This window comes from Ascaphus truei, chromosome 19, assembly GCF_040206685.1.
Source record: "Ascaphus truei isolate aAscTru1 chromosome 19, aAscTru1.hap1, whole genome shotgun sequence".
Taxonomy (NCBI): Eukaryota; Metazoa; Chordata; class Amphibia; order Anura; family Ascaphidae; genus Ascaphus; species Ascaphus truei.
The window spans coordinates 20,652,158-20,673,557 of record NC_134501.1 but is presented as its reverse complement, the minus strand read 5'-3'; the positions used below and the strand labels follow the sequence as shown (position 1 = coordinate 20,673,557).

At 47.1% G+C, this 21,400-nt stretch overlaps 1 protein-coding gene across 1 annotated transcript in view; it reads right to left on the bottom strand.

The window, feature by feature from the left end:
* Positions 1–23: 23 nt before the first annotated feature.
* The window catches only part of LOC142470182 (copine-7-like), a 41,279-nt gene continuing 19,902 nt past the window's right edge, over positions 24–21,400 (bottom strand). Inside the window, exons 3-12 of the mRNA XM_075577160.1 lie at positions 19,874–20,056; positions 14,437–14,511; positions 13,610–13,684; positions 12,697–12,780; positions 12,029–12,118; positions 10,986–11,084; positions 10,754–10,840; positions 8,015–8,074; positions 5,809–5,942; positions 24–75 (exon numbers count right to left, since the gene is read on the bottom strand). Of these exons, the coding sequence (XP_075433275.1) occupies positions 24–75; positions 5,809–5,942; positions 8,015–8,074; positions 10,754–10,840; positions 10,986–11,084; positions 12,029–12,118; positions 12,697–12,780; positions 13,610–13,684; positions 14,437–14,511; positions 19,874–20,056 (939 nt within the window). The remainder of the gene's footprint in view (positions 76–5,808; positions 5,943–8,014; positions 8,075–10,753; positions 10,841–10,985; positions 11,085–12,028; positions 12,119–12,696; positions 12,781–13,609; positions 13,685–14,436; positions 14,512–19,873; positions 20,057–21,400) is intronic.

Below are 21,400 nucleotides of genomic sequence, written 5' to 3'. Positions count from 1 at the left end.
GGGGAGACAAACGTCTCTTACCTCTACTTTGGAGGAATCCGAGCTCCAAATCCCAGCGCAGAGAATCTCTTATCACTAGAGAAGGGAACAACGACAGCATGAGTAAGAACCTAATACAGAGAGCCCAGCACCTAATACAGAGAGCCCAGGGCACCTAATACAGAGAGCCCAAGCACCTAATACAGAGAGCCCAGGCACCTAATACAGGGAGCCCAGGCACCTAATAGAGAGAGCCCAGTCACCTAATAGAGAGAGCCCAGGCACCTAATACAAGGAGCCCAGGCACCTAATACAGAGAGCCCAGGCACCTAATACAGAGAGCCCAGCACCTAATACAGAGAGCCCAGGCACTAATACAGAGAGCCCAGGCACCTAATACAGAGAGCCCAGGGCACCTAATACAGGGAGCCCAGGCACCTAATTCAGAGAGCCCAGGCACCTAATACAGGGGAGCCCAGGCACCTAATACAGAGAGCCCAGGCACCTAATACAGCGGGAGTCCGGGCACCTAATACAGGGAGCCCAGGCACCTAATACAGGGAGCCCAGCCACCTAATACAAGGAGCCCAGGCACCTAATACAGGGAGCCCAGCCACCTAATACAAGGAGCCCTGTCATGGAACAAGAACTACATTTCTGACTCACCCCCCCTCTCTCCTTTGCAGCTTCTGCCTGTCAGATTTTATTCCCAGCTGCATGGAGTTTGCTCACACACACACTGTGCCTGTGTGGCTTGCAACAATGTTGCATTCCTTGCCTGCGAGCATGGAATCAGTGAGCTGCTACAGCAGTTTCTGAGATCCTCACCAGAATGGGCTAGTCTGCCCCCCCTCCTGTTTGTTCAGAGATAGTCTGCCCTAGACTATTCCCTTTACCCACACTGCCCCTCACTTCCTTTTCCACCATGGAGACAGTGAGTACAGGACCCTTCTCTGTTTATCCCCCTTGGTGAGGCCATCTCTTTTTACCGGTTTCTAACTAATAATCACCACTACACACCATCCACAAGTATCTGTACCCTGCTGCCTTTTCCCAATAAAGTGGAGGAAATATTACAGGACTTGGAGTGATTTAAAAGGGAACTGTGTTAATGCTATCGGGAGCCATTCATACCAAACGTGACCCTGGCTTCAGAAAAAGCCCAGGCACCTAATACAGAGAGCCCAGGCACCTAATACAGGGAACCAAGGCACATAATACAGAAAGCATGACACTTCTAATAAGGGGATCCCTGACACGCCTAATACAGGGAGCATGATACTTCTAATAAGGGGAGCCCCAACGAGAGCCCAGGCACCTAACAGGGAGCAAGACACCTAATACAGGGAGCAAGACACCTAATACAGGGAGCCCAGACACCTAATACAGGGAGCCCAGACACCTAATACAGAGAGCCCAGACACACCTAATACAGGGAGCCCCGACACACCTAATACAGGGAGCCCTGACACACCTAATACAGGGTGCCCAGACACACCTAATACAGGGAGCCCCGACACACCTAATACAGGGAGCCCAGACACACCTAATACAGGGAGCCCAGACACACCTTATACATGGAAGCCTAGACACACCTTATACATGGAAGCCTAGACACACCTAATACAGGGAGCCCAGACACACCTAATACAGGGAGCCCCGACACACCTAATACAGGGAGCCCCGACACACCTAATACAGGGAGCCCAGACACACCTAATACAGGGAGCTCAGACACACCTAATACAGGGAGCCCCGACACACCTAATACAGGGAGCCCAGACACACCTTATACATGGAAGCCCCGACACACCTAATACAGGGAGCCCAGACACACCTAATACAGGGAGCCCCGACACACCTAATACAGGGAGCCCCGACACACCTAATACAGGGAGCCCCGACACACCTAATACAGGAAGCCCAAACACACCTAATACAGGGAGCCCCGACACACCTAATACAGGGAGCCCAGACACACCTTATACATGGAAGCCCAGACACACCTAATACAGGGAGCCCCGACACACCTTATACATGGAAGCCCAGACACACCTAATACAGGGAGCCCCGACACACCTAATACAGGGAGCCCAGACACACCTAATACGGGGAGCCCCGACACGCCTAATACAGGGAGCCCAGGCACACCTAATACAGGGAGCCCAGACACTCCTAATACAGGGAGCCACGACACACCTGAATGGGGAAGTACCACCCATCAGCTTAAGTATACCCTAACATGTGCTTTGGGCAGGGGCGCAGCTATAGCCCGTGCAGCCCCTGCGGGCCTGCCGTCCCCCTCCAGTCGGCGCCCTACTCTGCCTCCGTGCAGCTGCGAACTTCTCTACCGGCTGCTTCAGTCTGACGCCCGCCGGGACGCCGACTGGAGGGGGAGAACCGGCACCCAAGACCCGCAATGTGCAAACGATATGCTTATATTTAATGAAGTGTGTGTTTCATTATTTCCTTATTCAGAGATATATAGACATTGTCAAAACAAAGTCTCACTGTGTTAGTCTGCGTGCGATTAGAAGCATATTCTCTCTAGAAAGTGGCTAAGGTGCTTTAAAATGCAAAAAAAAAAATAAGCTTATTTTCCAGTACTTGATTTTCTTTCTATGGCAGAAGAAGTTTCTTAATAAACTTCATGGAATTCCTACTTGGTGATAAAAACCAAGGATATCAGCAGTTTGTTTCACGTTAGATAATTCCCAGGTTCTGGGATGTTTAGGATCTAAAACATACAGGACACCTGCAAGCTCATATTGAACCCCCAAAATAACCACAACATATATATAAGCATATAAGTGTCACAGAGGAGTGCTACTGAGCATGGCAATGTATATTTAAAACCAGAGACAGTAATGCACAGGTTATTAATAATTTATATTAGTGTTAGGGACCCTAATTTATATTAGTGTTAGGGACCCTTGAGATGTGGTCTGCCGTGTAGTGGCTCAGGGGCTTACAACACTTTGGCCAAAATGTTAAACTAAAACACCATTTTATTTAATAGATATCTATACATATATATTTAGGCACTGTACCGTGTTTAAGTTTCACTGGATGTGCACTGTGTTTCCGGTTTAGGATCTAAACTGATATTTCCTTGGTTTAGATGTGCAAATACTTTGTGGGAAGTTCACTTCACTTGCAAAATGTAATAATTTTAATGATGCAGAATTCTATACTGTAGAGAGGGGGGGGGCGTGAGATTTTTTGGGGTGGGCGCGTCGGTTACAGTGGCCCCGTGCTCTTCCCCCAAGGCATTTAAATGAAATGCCGGGGGACCGCGCGAGGCCGCTGCAACTCGCTTACCTTGATTCTGATGATTTTGGGCGACGCGTCATCAAATGACGCTGCGGGGGTCACGTGAAGTCACATGACCCCACAGCGTCAATGTGACGCTTGATACAAGGTAAGGGGGGGCGCGAGCAGGGGGGGAGAGCAGGCAGGGGGGGCACGGGGCAAAAAGTTTGTGCACCCCTGCTGTACAGCTACAAAGCAGTTGTGACAAAAACCCAACTATTAAAGCCATTCAACGTACAGTATTTACAAGCCCCATTACCCATATCATATGGAAGTACAAAGCATTACTTAATGGACTACAGAAGATTAGTGGGAGTCTGCAGAATGACTGCCCTGTGACATAACATTCAGGCTGTGTCCCTTTTAATGCACATCACAGAATTTACTTCTGGGGGTCTTCATATTAGGTCCCTGGCCGCTTTCCGTGGCCCATTTCTAAGAGATCTAACCTGCAATGCTAGTTGAGGTGGCCAAATACAATACATAGAAGTGCTGTCTTAAACAAAAAAAATCATAATTTGTCTCATCTATTTATTATAGAAATGATTTGAAGGATGCTACACGCATCTTGCACTTTAGAGATGTGTTGCATGCAGAAATTCCTGTTTTTTGAGTGCCGTAAAATATGCATGAATTTTTCCCCCTATGATTTTGCACGGAGGCAGAGCAGGTAGGCCGGGGAGGAGTGCACTGTAGCAGCATAGACTCCGGAAGTAAGAAAGCCTTCCGGGTCGGACTTCTGGGGCACGCTCCACCCAGGCCATCCTGCTCTGCCTTCGTGCAACTCCTAACGTCTCTGCCGGCTGCTCCTCTGCTTCACTCTGGTGGGCCTCTGCCACCGCATACCTTCATCTCTCCCCCACCTGCCTCTATCCCCACTCTGTCCCACAGGTAGGCATGGAGGAGGAGGGGGAGAGTCAGAGAGCTGGAGGAGGGGGAGAGAGATAATGGGGCCCTGGCATTTCTAACTACGCCACTGGCTTTGGGTAAGCAGAGCTCTCTCTCTTGTCACATGTTTGCTACCATATATAGAGTTGTTTACTACAAAGGAAGGGTGACTCATCAGTTTAAGTATGCATTTGTTGCTACAACACTCAGCACTGATTGGAGGAAGCCTAACAAATATGTTAAAAATAAGAGCCTAGGCTGGGATAGTTCCAGGAGCTTTTCCATGGACCGTGCAGGTGCCAGGCCAAGAATTCCCCTCGCTCTCTCGAGATCAGACTAGACTAATTGGGGCTTCCTCAGGTGTTTGGAGCCTTTTCCTGTTGTATGCTGTTTAGCTGTGCAAGCTGTAACTGAGAACATAACCGAAGCTAAGTAAAAAACCCTTTTTGATTACATCTCTAAGGCTACGCTTATAGTGCCGGCGACGCGACGGTCGCTGGAAAATCAAATAGAGATGACTTCCAGCGATCGCGACCAATCTGTCGCTCTGTCGCGTCGCGCTTACTCTAAGCAGACCCGACGGTGGCAATGCATTTGTTTTGCCGCGACGTCGCGTCGTTGTCGCTGGCACTATAAGCACAGCCTAAGACTGTTTACTGACTCAAGAGTGTGTAAGTTATTGGCTGAATCCAAAATCTTTACATTACAACACCTAATACTGGGAGAACAACACCTGAGAGCACATCTGATACAGAACACAATGTGACACAGACCACACGGTGACACACAGACACAGACACACATACCACACACTGTGACACAGACCACACACTGTGACACAGACCACACACTGTGACACAGACCACACACTGTGACACACAGACCACACACTGTGACACACAGACCACACACTGTGACACACAGACCACACACTGTGACACACAGAACACACTGTGACACACAGACCACACTGTGACACACTGTGATGTACAGAACACACTATCACACACAGAATACACTGTGACAAACAGAACACAATGGGACACACAGACACATAGAACACACTGTGACACAAAACACACTTTAACACACAGAACACAGTGACACACAGAACACAATGTGATACACAGAACACAATGTGACACACAGAACACATTGTGACATACAGGACACAATGTGACACACAGGACACACTGTGACACACAGAACTCACTGGACACAATGTGACGCAAAGAACACACTGTGACACCCAGACACACAATGTGACGCACAGAACACACACTGACACACAGACCACACTGTGACACACTGTGAGGCACAGAACACACTATCACACACAGAGTACACTGTGACACACAGAACACAATGTGACACACAGGACACACTGACACACAGAACTCACTGGAAACAATGTGACGCACAGGACACACTGTGACACACAGAACTCACAGGACACATTGTGATGCACAGGACACACTGTGACGCACAGAACACACGGTGACGCACAGAACACACGGTGACACACAGAACACCCTGCGTGTGTCCCTCGCATATCTCCCCTTCACCCCCGGGCACACACAGCACAGACGCAGGGAGGGGGTGGGGGGGGCAGGGGGTTAGACTGTACACCTGTCGTAGTCCTGGCAGATCTCCCCCACAGCAACCAGCGCCTTCAGGTACTCGTTGGGCTGGTAGGGGTTAATATAATGCAGGGAGCAGCTGTTTCGGGGGTCTCCGTTCGAGGCTGTGAAGTCTATCGCCACCTTAAAAGAAATACAGAGACCCCAAATGTCACTTAGAAAAGGGGACCCTCCTATAACACACGGAGAATAGTGTATGTCAGAGCTTAAATATGGGGTAGAGTGACACGTATCCGTGACAATAGGGACACGTATCCTTGACAATAAGGGACACGTCAGTCGTGCAGGGGACCCTGGTATCAGTGGTATAGAGGGGTTGGATACCTGTCAGTATCAATAATGGGCGTGGTATAGAGGGGTGGGATACCTGTCAGTATCAGTAATGGGTGTGGTATAGAGGGGTGTGGTACCTGTCAGTCTCAGTAATGGGTGTGGTATAGAGGGGTGTGGTACCTGTCAGTCTCAGTAATGGGTGTGGTAATAGAGGGGTGGGATACCTGTCAGTCTCAGTAATGGGCGTGGTATAGAGGGGTGGGATACCTGTCAGTCTCAGTAATGGGCGTGGTATAGAGGGGTGTGGTACCTGTCAGTATCAGTAATGGGTGTGATAATAGAGGGGTGGGATACCTGTCAGTCTCAGTAATGGGTGTGGTATAGAGGGGTGGGATACCTGTCAGTATCAGTAATGGGTGTGGTATAGAGGGGTGGGATACCTGTCAGTATCAGTAATGGGTGTGGTATAGAGGGGTGGGATACCTGTCAGTATCAGTAATGGGCGTGGTATAGAGGGGTGTGGTACCTGTCAGTCTCAGTAATGGGCGTGGTATAGAGGGGTGTGGTACCTGTCAGTCTCAGTAATGGGCGTGCTATAGAGGGGTGTGGTACCTGTCAGTCTCAGTAATGGGTGTGGTATAGAGGGGTGGGATACCTGTCAGTATCAGTAATGGGTGTGGTATAGAGGGGTGGGATACCTGTCAGTATCAGTAATGGGTGTGGTATAGAGGGGTGTGGTACCTGTCAGTCTCAGTAATGGGTGTGATAATAGAGGGGTGAGATACCTGTCAGTCTCAGTAATGGGTGTGGTATAGAGGGGTGGGATACCTGTCAGTCTCAGTAATGGGTGTGGTATAGAGGGGTGGGATACCTGTCAGTATCAGTAATGGGTGTGGTATAGAGGGGTGTGGTACCTGTCAGTCTCAGTAATGGGTGTGATAATAGAGGGGTGAGATACCTGTCAGTCTCAGTAATGGGTGTGGTATAGAGGGGTGGGATACCTGTCAGTATCAGTAATGGGCGTGGTATAGAGGGGTGTGGTACCTGTCAGTCTCAGTAATGGGTGTGGTATAGAGGGGTGAGATACCTGTCAGTCTCAGTAATGGGTGTGGTATAGAGGGGTGGGATACCTGTCAGTCTCAGTAATGGGTGTGGTATAGAGGGGTGGGATACCTGTCAGTATCAGTAATGGGCGTGGTATAGAGGGGTGGGATACCTGTCAGTCTCAGTAATGGGCGTGGTATAGAGGGGTGTGGTACCTGTCAGTCTCAGTAATGGGTGTGGTATAGAGGGGTGGGATACCTGTCAGTCTCAGTAATGGGCGTGGTATAGAGGGGTGTGGTACCTGTCAGTCTCAGTAATGGGCGTGCTATAGAGGGGTGGGATACCTGTCAGTCTCAGTAATGGGCGTGGTATAGAGGGGTGTGGTACCTGTCAGTCTCAGTAATGGGTGTGGTATAGAGGGGTGGGATACCTGTCAGTATCAGTAATGGGCGTGGTATAGAGGGGTGTGGTACCTGTCAGTCTCAGTAATGGGTGTGGTATAGAGGGGTGGGATACCTGTCAGTCTCAGTAATGGGTGTGGTATAGAGGGGTGGGATACCTGTCAGTCTCAGTAATGGGTGTGGTATAGAGGGGTGGGATACCTGTCAGTATCAGTAATGGGTGTGGTATAGAGGGGTGTGGTACCTGTCAGTCTCAGTAATGGGTGTGGTATAGAGGGGTGTGGTACCTGTCAGTATCAGTAATGGGCGTGGTATAGAGGGGTGGGGTACCTGTCCGTCTCAGTAATGGGCGTGGTATAGAGGGGTGTGGTACCTGTCCGTCTCAGTAATGGGCGTGGTATAGAGGGGTGTGGTATAGAGGGGTGTGGTATAGAGGGGTGTGGTATAGAGGGGTGTGGTACAGAGGGGGTCACTCACTGTGAAGTGTATTTGGCAGCCGCCCATAATATAATCAAGGAAGGAATACACCCGGTGTATCTGAAACCCAACGGAACAGAGAATTAGAGCAGAACCATAATGCCCCCTCCCCCTAATGCCCCAATAACTCCCCCCCCCCCCCGAGACCCCAATAACTCCCCCCTCCGAGGCCCATATAACTCCCCCCCCCGAGGCCCAAATAGCTCCCCCCCCCTCCCGAGGCCCAAATAACTCGCCCAACTCTGAGGCCCCAATAACTCCCCCCCCCCGAAGCAACAATGCGCGCACTACCACACCGCGCGCACTCCCACACGCGCGCACTCCCACACGCGCGCACTGCAGCACCGCACCACCGCACCACCGCACCACCGCACGCACTGCCACATATATTACACCTCAGAGGGGTATTACAGGCATACCCCGGTTTAAGGACACTCACTTTAAGTACACTCGCGAGTAAGTACATATCGCCCAATAGGCAAACGGCAGCTCACGCATGCGCCTGTCAGCACGTCCTGAACAGCAATACCGGCTCCCTACCTGTACCGAAGCTGTGCGCAAGCGGGGAGACTATAGAGCCTGTTACACATGTGTTATTTACATCAGTTATGCACGTATATGACGATTGCAGTACAGTACATGCATCGATAAGTGGGGAAAAGGCAGTGCTTCACTTTAAGTATATTTTCGCTTTACATACACGCTCCGGTCCCATTGCGTACGTTAATGCGGGGTATGCCTGTGTTACATACATGCTCTGGTCCCATTGCGTACGTTAATGCGGGGTATGCCTGTGTTACATACATGCTCCGGTACCATTGCGTACGTTAATGCGGGGTATGCCTGTGTTACATACATGCTCCGGTCCCATTGCGTACGTTAATGCGGGGTATGCCTGTGTTACATACATGCTCCGGTACCATTGCGTACGTTAATGCGGGGTATGCCTGTGTTACATACATGCTCCGGTACCATTGCGTACGTTAATGCGGGGTATGCCTGTGTTACATACATGCTCCGGTACCATTGCGTACGTTAATGCGGGGTATGCCTGTGTTACATACATGCTCCGGTCCCATTGCGTACGTTAATGCGGGGTATGCCTGTGTTACATACATGCTCCGGTACCATTGCGTACGTTAATGCGGGGTATGCCTGTGTTACATACATGCTCCGGTACCATTGCGTACGTTAATGCGGGGTATGCCTGTGTTACATACATGCTCCGGTACCATTGCGTACGTTAATGCAGGGTATGCCTGTGTTACATACATGCTCCGGTCCCATTGCGTACGTTAATGCGGGGTATGCCTGTGTTACATACATGCTCCGGTCCCATTGCGTACGTTAATGCGGGGTATGCCTGTGTTACATACATGCTCCGGTCCCATTGCGTACGTTAATGTGGGGTATGCCTGTGTTACATACATGCTCCGGTACCATTGCGTACGTTAATGCGGGGTATGCCTGTGTTACATACATGCTCCGGTACCATTGTGTACGTTAATGCGGGGTATGCCTGTGTTACATACACGCTCCGGTACCATTGCGTACGTTAATGCGGGGTATGCCTGTGTTACATACATGCTCCGGTCCCATTGCGTACGTTAATGCGGGGTATGCCTGTGTTACATACATGCTCCGGTCCCATTGCGTACGTTAATGCAGGGTATGCCTGTGTTACATACATGCTCCGGTACCATTGCGTACGTTAATGCGGGGTATGCCTGTGTTACATACATGCTCCGGTCCCATTGCGTACGTTAATGCGGGGTATGCCTGTGTCACATACACGCTCCGGTCCCATTGTGTACGTTAATGCGGGGTATGCCTGTGTTACATACATGCTCCGGTCCCATTGCGTACGTTAATGCGGGGTATGCCTGTGTTACATACATGCTCCGGTACCATTGTGTACGTTAATGCGGGGTATGCCTGTGTTACATACATGCTCCGGTCCCATTGCGTACGTTAATGCGGGGTATGCCTGTGTTACATACACGCTCCGGTCCCATTGCGTACGTTAATGCGGGGTATGCCTGTGTTACATACACGCTCCGGTCCCATTGCGTACGTTAATGCGGGGTATGCCTGTGTTACATACATGCTCCGGTCCCATTGCGTACGTTAATGCGGGGTATGCCTGTGTTACATACATGCTCTGGTCCCACTGCGTACGTTAATGCGGGGTATGCCTGTGTTACATAGTTACATACACGCTCCGGTCCCATTGCGTACGTTAATGCGGGGTATGCCTGTGTTACATACATGCTCCGGTCCCATTGCGTACGTTAATGCGGGGTATGCCTGTGTTACATACATGCTCTGGTCCCACTGCGTACGTTAATGCGGGGTATGCCTGTGTTACATAGTTACATACACGCTCCGGTCCCATTGCGTACGTTAATGCGGGGTATGCCTGTGTTACATACATGCTCTGGTCCCACTGCGTACGTTAATGCGGGGTATGCCTGTGTTACATAGTTACATACACGCTCCGGTCCCATTGCGTACGTTAATGCGGGGTATGCCTGTGTTACATACATGCTCCGGTCCCATTGCGTACGTTAATGCGGGGTATGCCTGTGTTACATACATGCTCTGGTCCCACTGCGTACGTTAATGCGGGGTATGCCTGTGTTACATAGTTACATACACGCTCCGGTCCCATTGCGTACGTTAATGCGGGGTATGCCTGTACATCGCTGGGATTCTGAGGTTTTCTCGTTAGCGTTTTACCTTCAGATCGGACAAGATGACCGCCCCAGAGTTCTTGTAATTCCGCTTCTTGATCTTGTATTTGGGGTTCACACAATCCCACTGCACCTGGGGAGAGAAGCAGAGCAAGTCTGCAGGGTGAGCCCCCCCAGCGCTGGCAGCCACGGGGTTAATGGCACGAATTGCACAGACCATCACGGGTTAACTCCAGAGAAACAACCCATTCCCTCCTCATACAGTACATCAGTCTCACCTTGTTCTCTCCGATCGCTTTCTGCATCTCCTCGAAGTTCGCATAAAATTCTCCAATAAAATCGTGTTTTCCACGGGAGTCGTAATCCCAGACAAGGCACTGGGGAGAGAGGGGTGAGAGTGAGACAGGAGAGAGGGGGTGGGGGGGGAGAGTGAGGCAGGAGAGTGGGGGTTGGGGGGAGAGTGAGGCAGGAGAGAGTGGTGGGGGGGAGAGTGAGGCAGGAGAGGGGGTGGGGGGGGAGAGTGAGGCAGGAGAGAGGGGGGGAGTGAGGCAGGAGAGAGGGGGGAGTGAGGCAGGAGAGAGGGGGTAAGGGGGAGAGCGACGCAGGAGAGAGGGGGGGAGAGTGAGGCAGGAGAGAGGGGGGAGAGTGAGGCAGGAGAGGGGGGGAGAGTGAGGCAGGAGAGAAGGGGGGAGTGAGGCAGGAGAGAGGGGGTGGGGGGGGAGAGTGAGGCAGGAGTGAGGGGGGTAGAGTGAGGCAGGAGAGCGGGGGGGGAGAGTGAGGCAAGAGGGAGGGGGGGAGTGAGGCAGGAGAGAGGGGGTGGGGGGGGAGATTGAGGCAGGAGGAGGGGGGGAGAGGGGGGGAAGAGTGAGGCAGGAGAGGGGGAGAATGATGCAGGATAGAGGGGGAGAGTGAGGCATGTGAGAGAGGGGGGAGAGTGAGGCAGGAGAGGGGGGGAGAGTGAGGAAGGAGAGCGGGAGGAGAGTGAGGCAGGAGAGAGGGGGGAGAGAGACAGGAGAGAGTGGGGGAGAGTGAGACAGGAGAGAGTGGGGGAGAGTGAGGCAGGAGAGCGGGAGGAGAGTGAGGCAGGAGAGCGGGAGGAGAGTGATGCAGGAGAGAGGGGGGAGAGTGAGACAGGAGAGAGTGGGGGAGAGTGAGGCAGGAGAGAGGGGGGAGAGTGAGACAGGAGAGAGTAGGGGAGAGTGAGGCAGGAGAGAGGGGGAGGAGATGGAGGTTAGAGAGGCAGGGGAGGGGGGATACAGAGGGGAACAGATAGTAAAATATGAAGCAGTGATTCCTGGGACTGGGGGGTTTGGGGTCTCACCCTGAGCTTTCTCTTCTCCTCACAGCAGCACAATGAGTTCAGAGACACTTTAAATGGCTCCCACACAGGGTTGAGGTTGTTCTTAATGACCTGCCAGTGGGGAAGAGGTAGCACAGTCATCTCACACTCACCTAACTGAGCGCACACTCACCTTATACTCACAAGCTCCTCTCGCACTCACCTAACTGAGCGCACACTCACCTTATACTCACAAGCTCATCTCACACTCACCTATCTGAGTGCACACTCACCTTATACTAACAAGCTCCTCTCACACTCACCTATCTGAGTGCACACTCACAAGCTCCTGTCACACACTGAACTGAGTGCACACTTACCTTATGCTCACAAGCTCCTCTCGCACTCACCTATCTGAGCGCACACTCACCTTATACTCACAAGCTCCTGTCACACTCACCTAACTGAGTGCACACTCACCTTATACTCACAAGCTCCTCTCACACTCACCTAACTGAGCGCGCACTCGCCTTATGCTCACAAGCTCCTCTCACACTCACCTAACTGAGCACACACTCACCTTATGCTCACAAGCTCCTCTCAAACTCACCTAACTGAGCACACACTCACCGTATACTCACAAGCTCCTCTCACTCTCACCTAACTGAGCGCACACTCACCGTATGCTCACAAGCTCCTCTCACACTCACCTCTGTCCTGTACACCAGCTGCTCGCTCTGGTCATCATTAACCCGATAGATTTCCAGGAATGGATCCGATTTACTAAAGAGATCCTGATAAAAAGAGAAATAATTCTCCCTTAGGCCAGGTCCCCAGAGGGGCTGCTGCTGCGCCTCACACCACAGCACCGCCTTCTAGTGGGGGCACGGTGTCTGTCCCTGGGGGGGCACGGTGTCTGTCCCTGGGGGGGGGGCACGGTGTCTGTCCCTGGGGGGGGGCACGGTGTCTGTCCCTGGGGGGGGGCACGGTGTCTGTCCCTGGGGGGGGCACTGTGTCTGTCCCTGGGGGGGGCACTGTGTCTGTCCCTGGGGGGGGCACTGTGTCTGTCCCTGGGGGGGGCACGGTGTCTGTCCCTGGGGGGGGGGCACTGTGTCTGTCCCTGGGGGGGGCACTGTGTCTGTCCCTGGGGGGGGGCACGGTGTCTGTTCCTGGGGGAGGCACTGTGTCTGTCCCTGGGGGGGCACTGTGTCTGTCCCTGGGGGGGGCACGGTGTCTGTCCCGGGGGGGGGGGCACTGTGTCTGTCCCGGGGGGGGGCACTGTGTCTGTCCCTGGGGGGGGCACAGTGTCTGTTCCTGGGGGAGGCACTGTGTCTGTCCCAGGGGGGGGGGGCACGGTGTCTGTTCCTGGGGGAGGCACTGTGTCTGTCCCTGGGGGGGCACTGTGTCTGTCCCTGGGGGGGGGCACTGTGTCTGTCCGGGGGGGGGCACTGTGTCTGTCCCTTGGGGAGGCACTGTGTCTGTCCAGGGGGGGGGGCACTGTGTCTGTCCCTTGGGGGGGCACTATGTCTGTCCGGGGGGGGCACTGTGTCTGTCCCTGGGGGGGGAGCACTGTGTGTCTGTCCCCTGGTGGGGGGTAGGTGGGGGGGGGACACTATGACTTACCTTGTCATCCAGTTTCCGTGCACAGAATGACAGCTCCACATATCCATTATTCCCTGAAATCTCCTCCGCGATCACCTGCGGGGAGATCAATATCAGCAACTGCCCTGGGATCTACTCCTACCCCAAGACCTACGCTTCCACCAACTGCCCCCTGAAATCTTGTCTCCGTGTCTGCCCCAGTATCTGCCCTTCTCTGGTATCTGCCCCAGTATCTGCCCTTCCCCGGTATCTGCCCCAGTATCTGCCCTTCTCCATTATCTGCTCCAGTATCTGCCCTTCCCCAGTATCTTCCACGGTATCTGCCCTTCCGCGGTATCTTCCACGGTATCTGCCCTTCCCCGGTATCTACCACAGTATCTGCCCTTCCACGGTATCTGCCCCAGTATCTGTTATTTCCCATGGTCTGCTCCGGTATCTGCTCTTCCCCGTTATCTGCCCTAGTATGTGCCCTTTCCCGGTATCTGCCCCGGTATCTGCCTTTTTACGGTATCTGTCCCAGTATCTGCCCCGGTATCTGCCCCAGTATCTGCTCTTCCCCGGTATCTGCCCCAGTATGTGCCCTTTCCCGGTATCTGCCCCGGTATCTGCCTTTTTACGGTATCTGCCCCAGTATGTGCCCTTTCCCGGTATCTGCCCCGGTATCTGCCTTTTTACGGTATCTGCCCCAGTATGTGCCCTGTCCCAGTATCTGCCCCAGTATCTGCTCTTCCCCGGTATCTGCCCCAGTATGTGCCCTTTCCCGGTATCTGCCCCGGTATCTGTCTTTTTACGGTATCTGCCCCGGTATCTGTCCCGGTATCTGCCCCGGTATCTGCCCCGGTGCTCACAGTGATGGTGGACTTCCCAGCGTATTTTCCATATTTCAGGAACAGACCTTTGGTGATTCTTTTCTGCGCCACAATCTGGAGAAAGAATAAAACGGGGAGAGGGAGATTAAGGTATATTCCCTGAGGGGAGAGACGATTAGATAGATAGATAGATAGATAGATAGATAGATAGATAGATAGATAGATAGATAGATAGATAGATAGATAGATAGATAGATAGATAGATAGATAGATAGATAGATAGATAGATACAAAGATACAAAGATACAAAGATACAAAGAAAGATACAAAAATACAGTATATGGATGGATGGATGGATGGATGGATACAGTATATGGATAGATGATAGTTAAGATAGATAGTTAAGATAGATAGATAGATAGATAGATAGATAGATAGATAGATAGATAGATAGATAGATAGATAGATAGATAGATAGATAGAATCCACAGAAGCAGCCGGGACTCCACTTGCAAGTAGAAAAAATTGGGTGCTTGTCCATAAAGCAATAATAAACCATACAATACCGTTTGAAGCACGAGATCAGGAGACAGCACTCTGGTAAGTTTGATCACAAGTTTTTGTATTGAAAAAGACACATAAACCGACGTTTCGGTCCCCTAGTGGGACCTTTCTTCACCACCTTGAGAAAGGTCCCACTGGGGGACTGAAACGTCGGTTTATGTGTCTTTTTCAATACAAAAACGTGTGATCAAACTTACCAGAGTGCTGTCTCCTGATCTTGTGCTTCAAACGGTATTGTATGGTTTAGATAGATAGATAGATAGATAGATAGATAGATAGATAGATAGATAGATAGATAGATAGATAGATAGATAGATAGATAGAGTAAATGGATAGATGATAGATAGATGATAGATAGATGGATAGATACGATAGAAGGATAGATGATAGATACAGTATATGGATAGATGATAGATAGAATAGATGATAGATACAGTATATGGATAGATACGATAGAAGGATAGATATATGGATAGATAGACAGATAGATAGATACAGTATATGGATAGATAGATAGATAGATAGATGATAGATAGATGATAGATAGATAGATAGATAGATAGATAGATAGATAGATAGATAGATAGATAGATAGACAGATAGATTAGATAGACAGATTAGATAGATAGATAGATAGATAGATAGATAGACAGACAGACAGACAGACAGACAGACAGACAGACAGACAGACAGACAGACAGACAGACAGACAGACAGACAGACAGATAGACAGATAGATTAGATAGACAGATAGATAGATAGATAGATAGATAGATAGATAGATAGATAGATAGATAGATAGATAGATAGACAGACAGACAGACAGACAGACAGACAGATAGACAGATAGATTAGATAGACAGGATAGATAGATAGATAGATAGATAGATAGATAGATAGATAGATAGATAGATAGATAGATAGATAGATAGATAGATAGATAGACAGACAGATAGACAGATAGACAGATAGACAGATAGACAGATAGACAGATAGATTAGATAGACAGATAGATTAGATAGACAGATAGATTAGATAGATAGATAGATAGATAGATAGATACAGTAAATGGATAGATGATAGATAGATGATAGATAGATGGATAGATACGATAGAAGGATAGATGATAGATACAGTATATGGATAGATGATAGATAGAATAGATGATAGATACAGTATATGGATAGATACGATAGAAGGATAGATATATGGATGGATAGATAGACAGATAGATAGATACAGTATATGGATAGATGATAGATAGATAGATAGATAGATAGATAGATAGATAGATAGATAGATAGATAGATAGATAGATAGATAGAGTATATAGATAGATGATAGATACAGTATATGGATAGATAGATAGACAGATAGATAGATGATAGATACAGTATATGGATAGATGATAGATAGATACAGTATATGGATAGATGATAGATAGATGATACAGTATATGGATAGATGATAGATAGATGATACAGTATATGGATAGATGATAGATGATAGATACAGTATATGGATAGATAGATGATAGATACAGTATATGGATAGATGATAGATAGATGATAGATACAGTATATGGATAGATGATAGATAGATGATAGATACAGTATATGGATAGATGATAGATAGATGATAGATACAGTATATGGATAGATGATAGATACAGTATATGGATAGATGATAGATAGATGATAGATACAGTATATGGATAGATGATAGATACAGTATATGGATAGATGATAGATAGATGATAGATACAGTATATGGATAGATGATAGATAGATGATAGATACAGTATATGGATAGATGATAGATACAGTATATGGATAGATGATAGATAGATGATAGATACAGTATATGGATAGATGATAGATAGATGATAGATACAGTATATGGATAGATAGATAGATAGATGATAGATACAGTATATAGATAGATGATAGATACAGTATATGGATAGATGATAGATACAGTATATGGATAGATGATAGATACAGTATATGGATAGATGATAGATAGATGATAGATACAGTATATGGATAGATGATAGATAGATGATAGATACAGTATATGGATAGATGATAGATACAGTATATGGATAGATGATAGATACAGTATATGGATAGATGATAGATACAGTATATGGATAGATAGATAGATACAGTATATGGATAGATGATAGATACAGTATATGGATAGATGATAGATACAGTATATGGATAGATGATAGATAGATGATAGATACAGTATATGGATAGATGATAGATACAGTATATGGATAGATGATAGATAGATGATAGATACAGTATATGGATAGATGATAGATACAGTATATGGATAGATGATAGATAGATGATAGATACAGTATATGGATAGATGATAGATACAGTATATGGATAGATGATAGATAGATGATAGATACAGTATATGGATAGATGATAGATACAGTATATGGATAGATGATAGATACAGTATATGGATAGATGATAGATAGATGATAGATACAGTATATGGATAGATGATAGATACAGTATATGGATAGATGATAGATACAGTATATGGATAGATGATAGATACAGTATATGGATAGATGATAGATACAGTATATGGATAGATGATAGATACAGTATATGGATAGATGATAGATAGATGATAGATACAGTATATGGATAGATAGATAGACAGATAGATAGATGATAGATACAGTATATGGATAGATGATAGATAGATACAGTATATGGATAGATGATAGATAGATGATACAGTATATGGATAGATGATAGATGATAGATACAGTATATGGATAGATAGATGATAGATACAGTATATGGATAGATGATAGATAGATGATAGATACAGTATATGGATAGATGATAGATAGATGATAGATACAGTATATGGATAGATGATAGATAGATGATAGATACAGTATATGGATAGATGATAGATACAGTATATGGATAGATGATAGATAGATGATAGATACAGTATATGGATAGATGATAGATACAGTATATGGATAGATGATAGATAGATGATAGATACAGTATATGGATAGATGATAGATAGATGATAGATACAGTATATGGATAGATGATAGATACAGTATATGGATAGATGATAGATAGATGATAGATACAGTATATGGATAGATGATAGATAGATGATAGATACAGTATATGGATAGATAGATAGATAGATAGATAGATAGATGATAGATACAGTATATAGATAGATGATAGATACAGTATATGGATAGATGATAGATACAGTATATGGATAGATGATAGATACAGTATATGGATAGATGATAGATACAGTATATGGATAGATGATAGATAGATGATAGATACAGTATATGGATAGATGATAGATACAGTATATGGATAGATGATAGATACAGTATATGGATAGATGATAGATAGATGATAGATACAGTATATGGATAGATGATAGATACAGTATATGGATAGATGATAGATACAGTATATGGATAGATGATAGATACAGTATATGGATAGATGATAGATAGATGATAGATACAGTATATGGATAGATGATAGATACAGTATATGGATAGATGATAGATAGATGATAGATACAGTATATGGATAGATAGATAGACAGATAGATAGATGATAGATACAGTATATGGATAGATGATAGATAGATACAGTATATGGATAGATGATAGATAGATGATACAGTATATGGATAGATGATAGATGATAGATACAGTATATGGATAGATAGATGATAGATACAGTATATGGATAGATGATAGATAGATGATAGATACAGTATATGGATAGATGATAGATAGATGATAGATACAGTATATGGATAGATGATAGATAGATGATAGATACAGTATATGGATAGATGATAGATACAGTATATGGATAGATGATAGATAGATGATAGATACAGTATATGGATAGATGATAGATACAGTATATGGATAGATGATAGATACAGTATATGGATAGATGATAGATACAGTATATGGATAGATAGATAGATAGATAGATACAGTATATGGATAGATGATAGATAGATGATAGATACAGTATATGGATAGATGATAGATACAGTATATGGATAGATGATAGATAGATGATAGATACAGTATATGGATAGATGATAGATACAGTATATGGATAGATGATAGATACAGTATATGGATAGATGATAGATAGATGATAGATACAGTATATGGATAGATGATAGATACAGTATATGGATAGATGATAGATACAGTATATGGATAGATGATAGATAGATGATAGATACAGTATATGGATAGATGATAGATAGATGATAGATACAGTATATGGATAGATGATAGATAGATGATAGATACAGTATATGGATAGATGATAGATACAGTATATGGATAGATGATAGATAGATGATAGATACAGTATATGGATAGATGATAGATACAGTATATGGATAGATGATAGATACAGTATATGGATAGATGATAGATACAGTATATGGATAGATAGATGATAGATACAGTATATGGATAGATGATAGATACAGTATATGGATAGATGATAGATAGATGATAGATACAGTATATAGATAGATAGATAGATAGATAGATAGATAGATAGATAGATAGATAGATAGATACAGTATATGGATAGATGATAGATGATAGATACAGTATATGGATAGATGATAGATACAGTATATGGATAGATGATAGATACAGTATATGGATAGATGATAGATACAGTATATGGATAGATGATAGATAGATGATAGATACAGTATATGGATAGATGATAGATAGGTGACAGTGAGACCACCAGAGGATGTGTGAGACCCTGCAGCAGTGAGGGGTAGTGTGGCCCCTGAGGCAGCACACTGCACCGTGGAGTCGCCGGGTCGGTACCTGCCCCAGTGTGATCTCCACCCCCCCCAGGAAGTCATCGTCCCGCGCCCCGATGCTGCAGTGGCCGTGGATATCATACACCTCAAACCGCAGCTTCTGAACCTCCTCAAAGTAATAATCCACCGAGAAGACCTTGGAGAAGACCGGGTTCAGGTTACTCTTTATCACCTCGGACCTGTCCACCTGCAATCACACAGGATGCAGGATCAGTACTGGAATAGCAGAGTGAGCCACAGTAATGGAGCTGTGTGTATGAGCAGGGCTGGAATAGCAGAGTGAGCCACAGTAATGGAGCTGTGTGTATGAGCAGGGCTGGAATAGCAGAGTGAGCCACAGTAATGCAGCTGTGTGTATGAGCAGTGCTGGAATAGCAGAGTGAGCCACAGTAATGGAGCTGTGTGTATGAGCAGGGCTGGAATAGCAGAGTGAGCCACAGTAATGGAGCTGTGTGTATGAGCAGTGCTGGAATAGCAGAGTGAGCTGCAGTGGTGGAGCTGTGTGTATGAGCAGTGCTGGAATAGCAGAGTGAGCCACAGTAATGGAGCTGTGTGTATGAGCAGGGCTGGAATAGCAGAGTGAGCCACAGTAATGGAGCTGTGTGTATGAGCAGTGCTGGAATAGCAGAGTGAGCTGCAGTGGTGGAGCTGTGTGTATGAGCAGTGCTGGAATAGCAGAGTGAGCCACAGTAATGAAGCTGTGTGTATGAGCAGGGCTGGAATAGCAGAGTGAGCCACAGTAATGGAGCTGTGTGTATGAGCAGGGCTGGAATAGCAGAGTGAGCCACAGTAATGGAGCTGTGTGTATGAGCAGGGCTGGAATAGCAGAGTGAGCCACAGTAATGGAGCTGTGTGTATGAGCAGGGCTGGAATAGCAGAGTGAGCTGCAGTGGTGGAGCTGTGTGTATGAGCAGTGCTGGAATAGCAGTGTGAGCTGCAGTGGTGGAGCTGTGTGCATGAGCAGTGCTGGAATAGCTGAGTGAGCCACAGTAATGCAGCTGTGTGTATGAGCAGGGCTGGAATAGCAGAGTGAGCCACAGTAATGCAGCTGTGTGTATGAGCAGGGCTGGAATAGCAGAGTGAGCCACAGTAATGCAGCTGTGTGTATGAGCAGGGCTGGAATAGCAGAGTGAGCCACAGTAATGCAGCTGTGTGTATGAGCAGGGCTGGAATAGCAGAGTGAGCCACAGTAATGGAGCTGTGTGTATGAGCAGGGCTGGAATAGCAGAGTGAGCCACAGTAATGGAGCTGTGTGTATGAGCAGGGCTGGAATAGCAGAGTGAGCCACAGTAATGCAGCTGTGTGTATAAGCAGTGCTGGAATAGCAGAGTGAGCTGCAGTGGTGGAGCTGTGTGTATGAGCAGTGCTGGAATAGCAGAGTGAGCTGCAGTGGTGGAGCTGTGTGCATGAGCAGTGCTGGAATAGCAGAGTGAGCCGCGGGGATAGAGCTGTGTGTATGAGCAGGGCTGGAATAGCAGAGTGAGCTGCAGTGGTGGAGCTGTGTGTATGAGCAGGGCTGGAATAGCAGAGT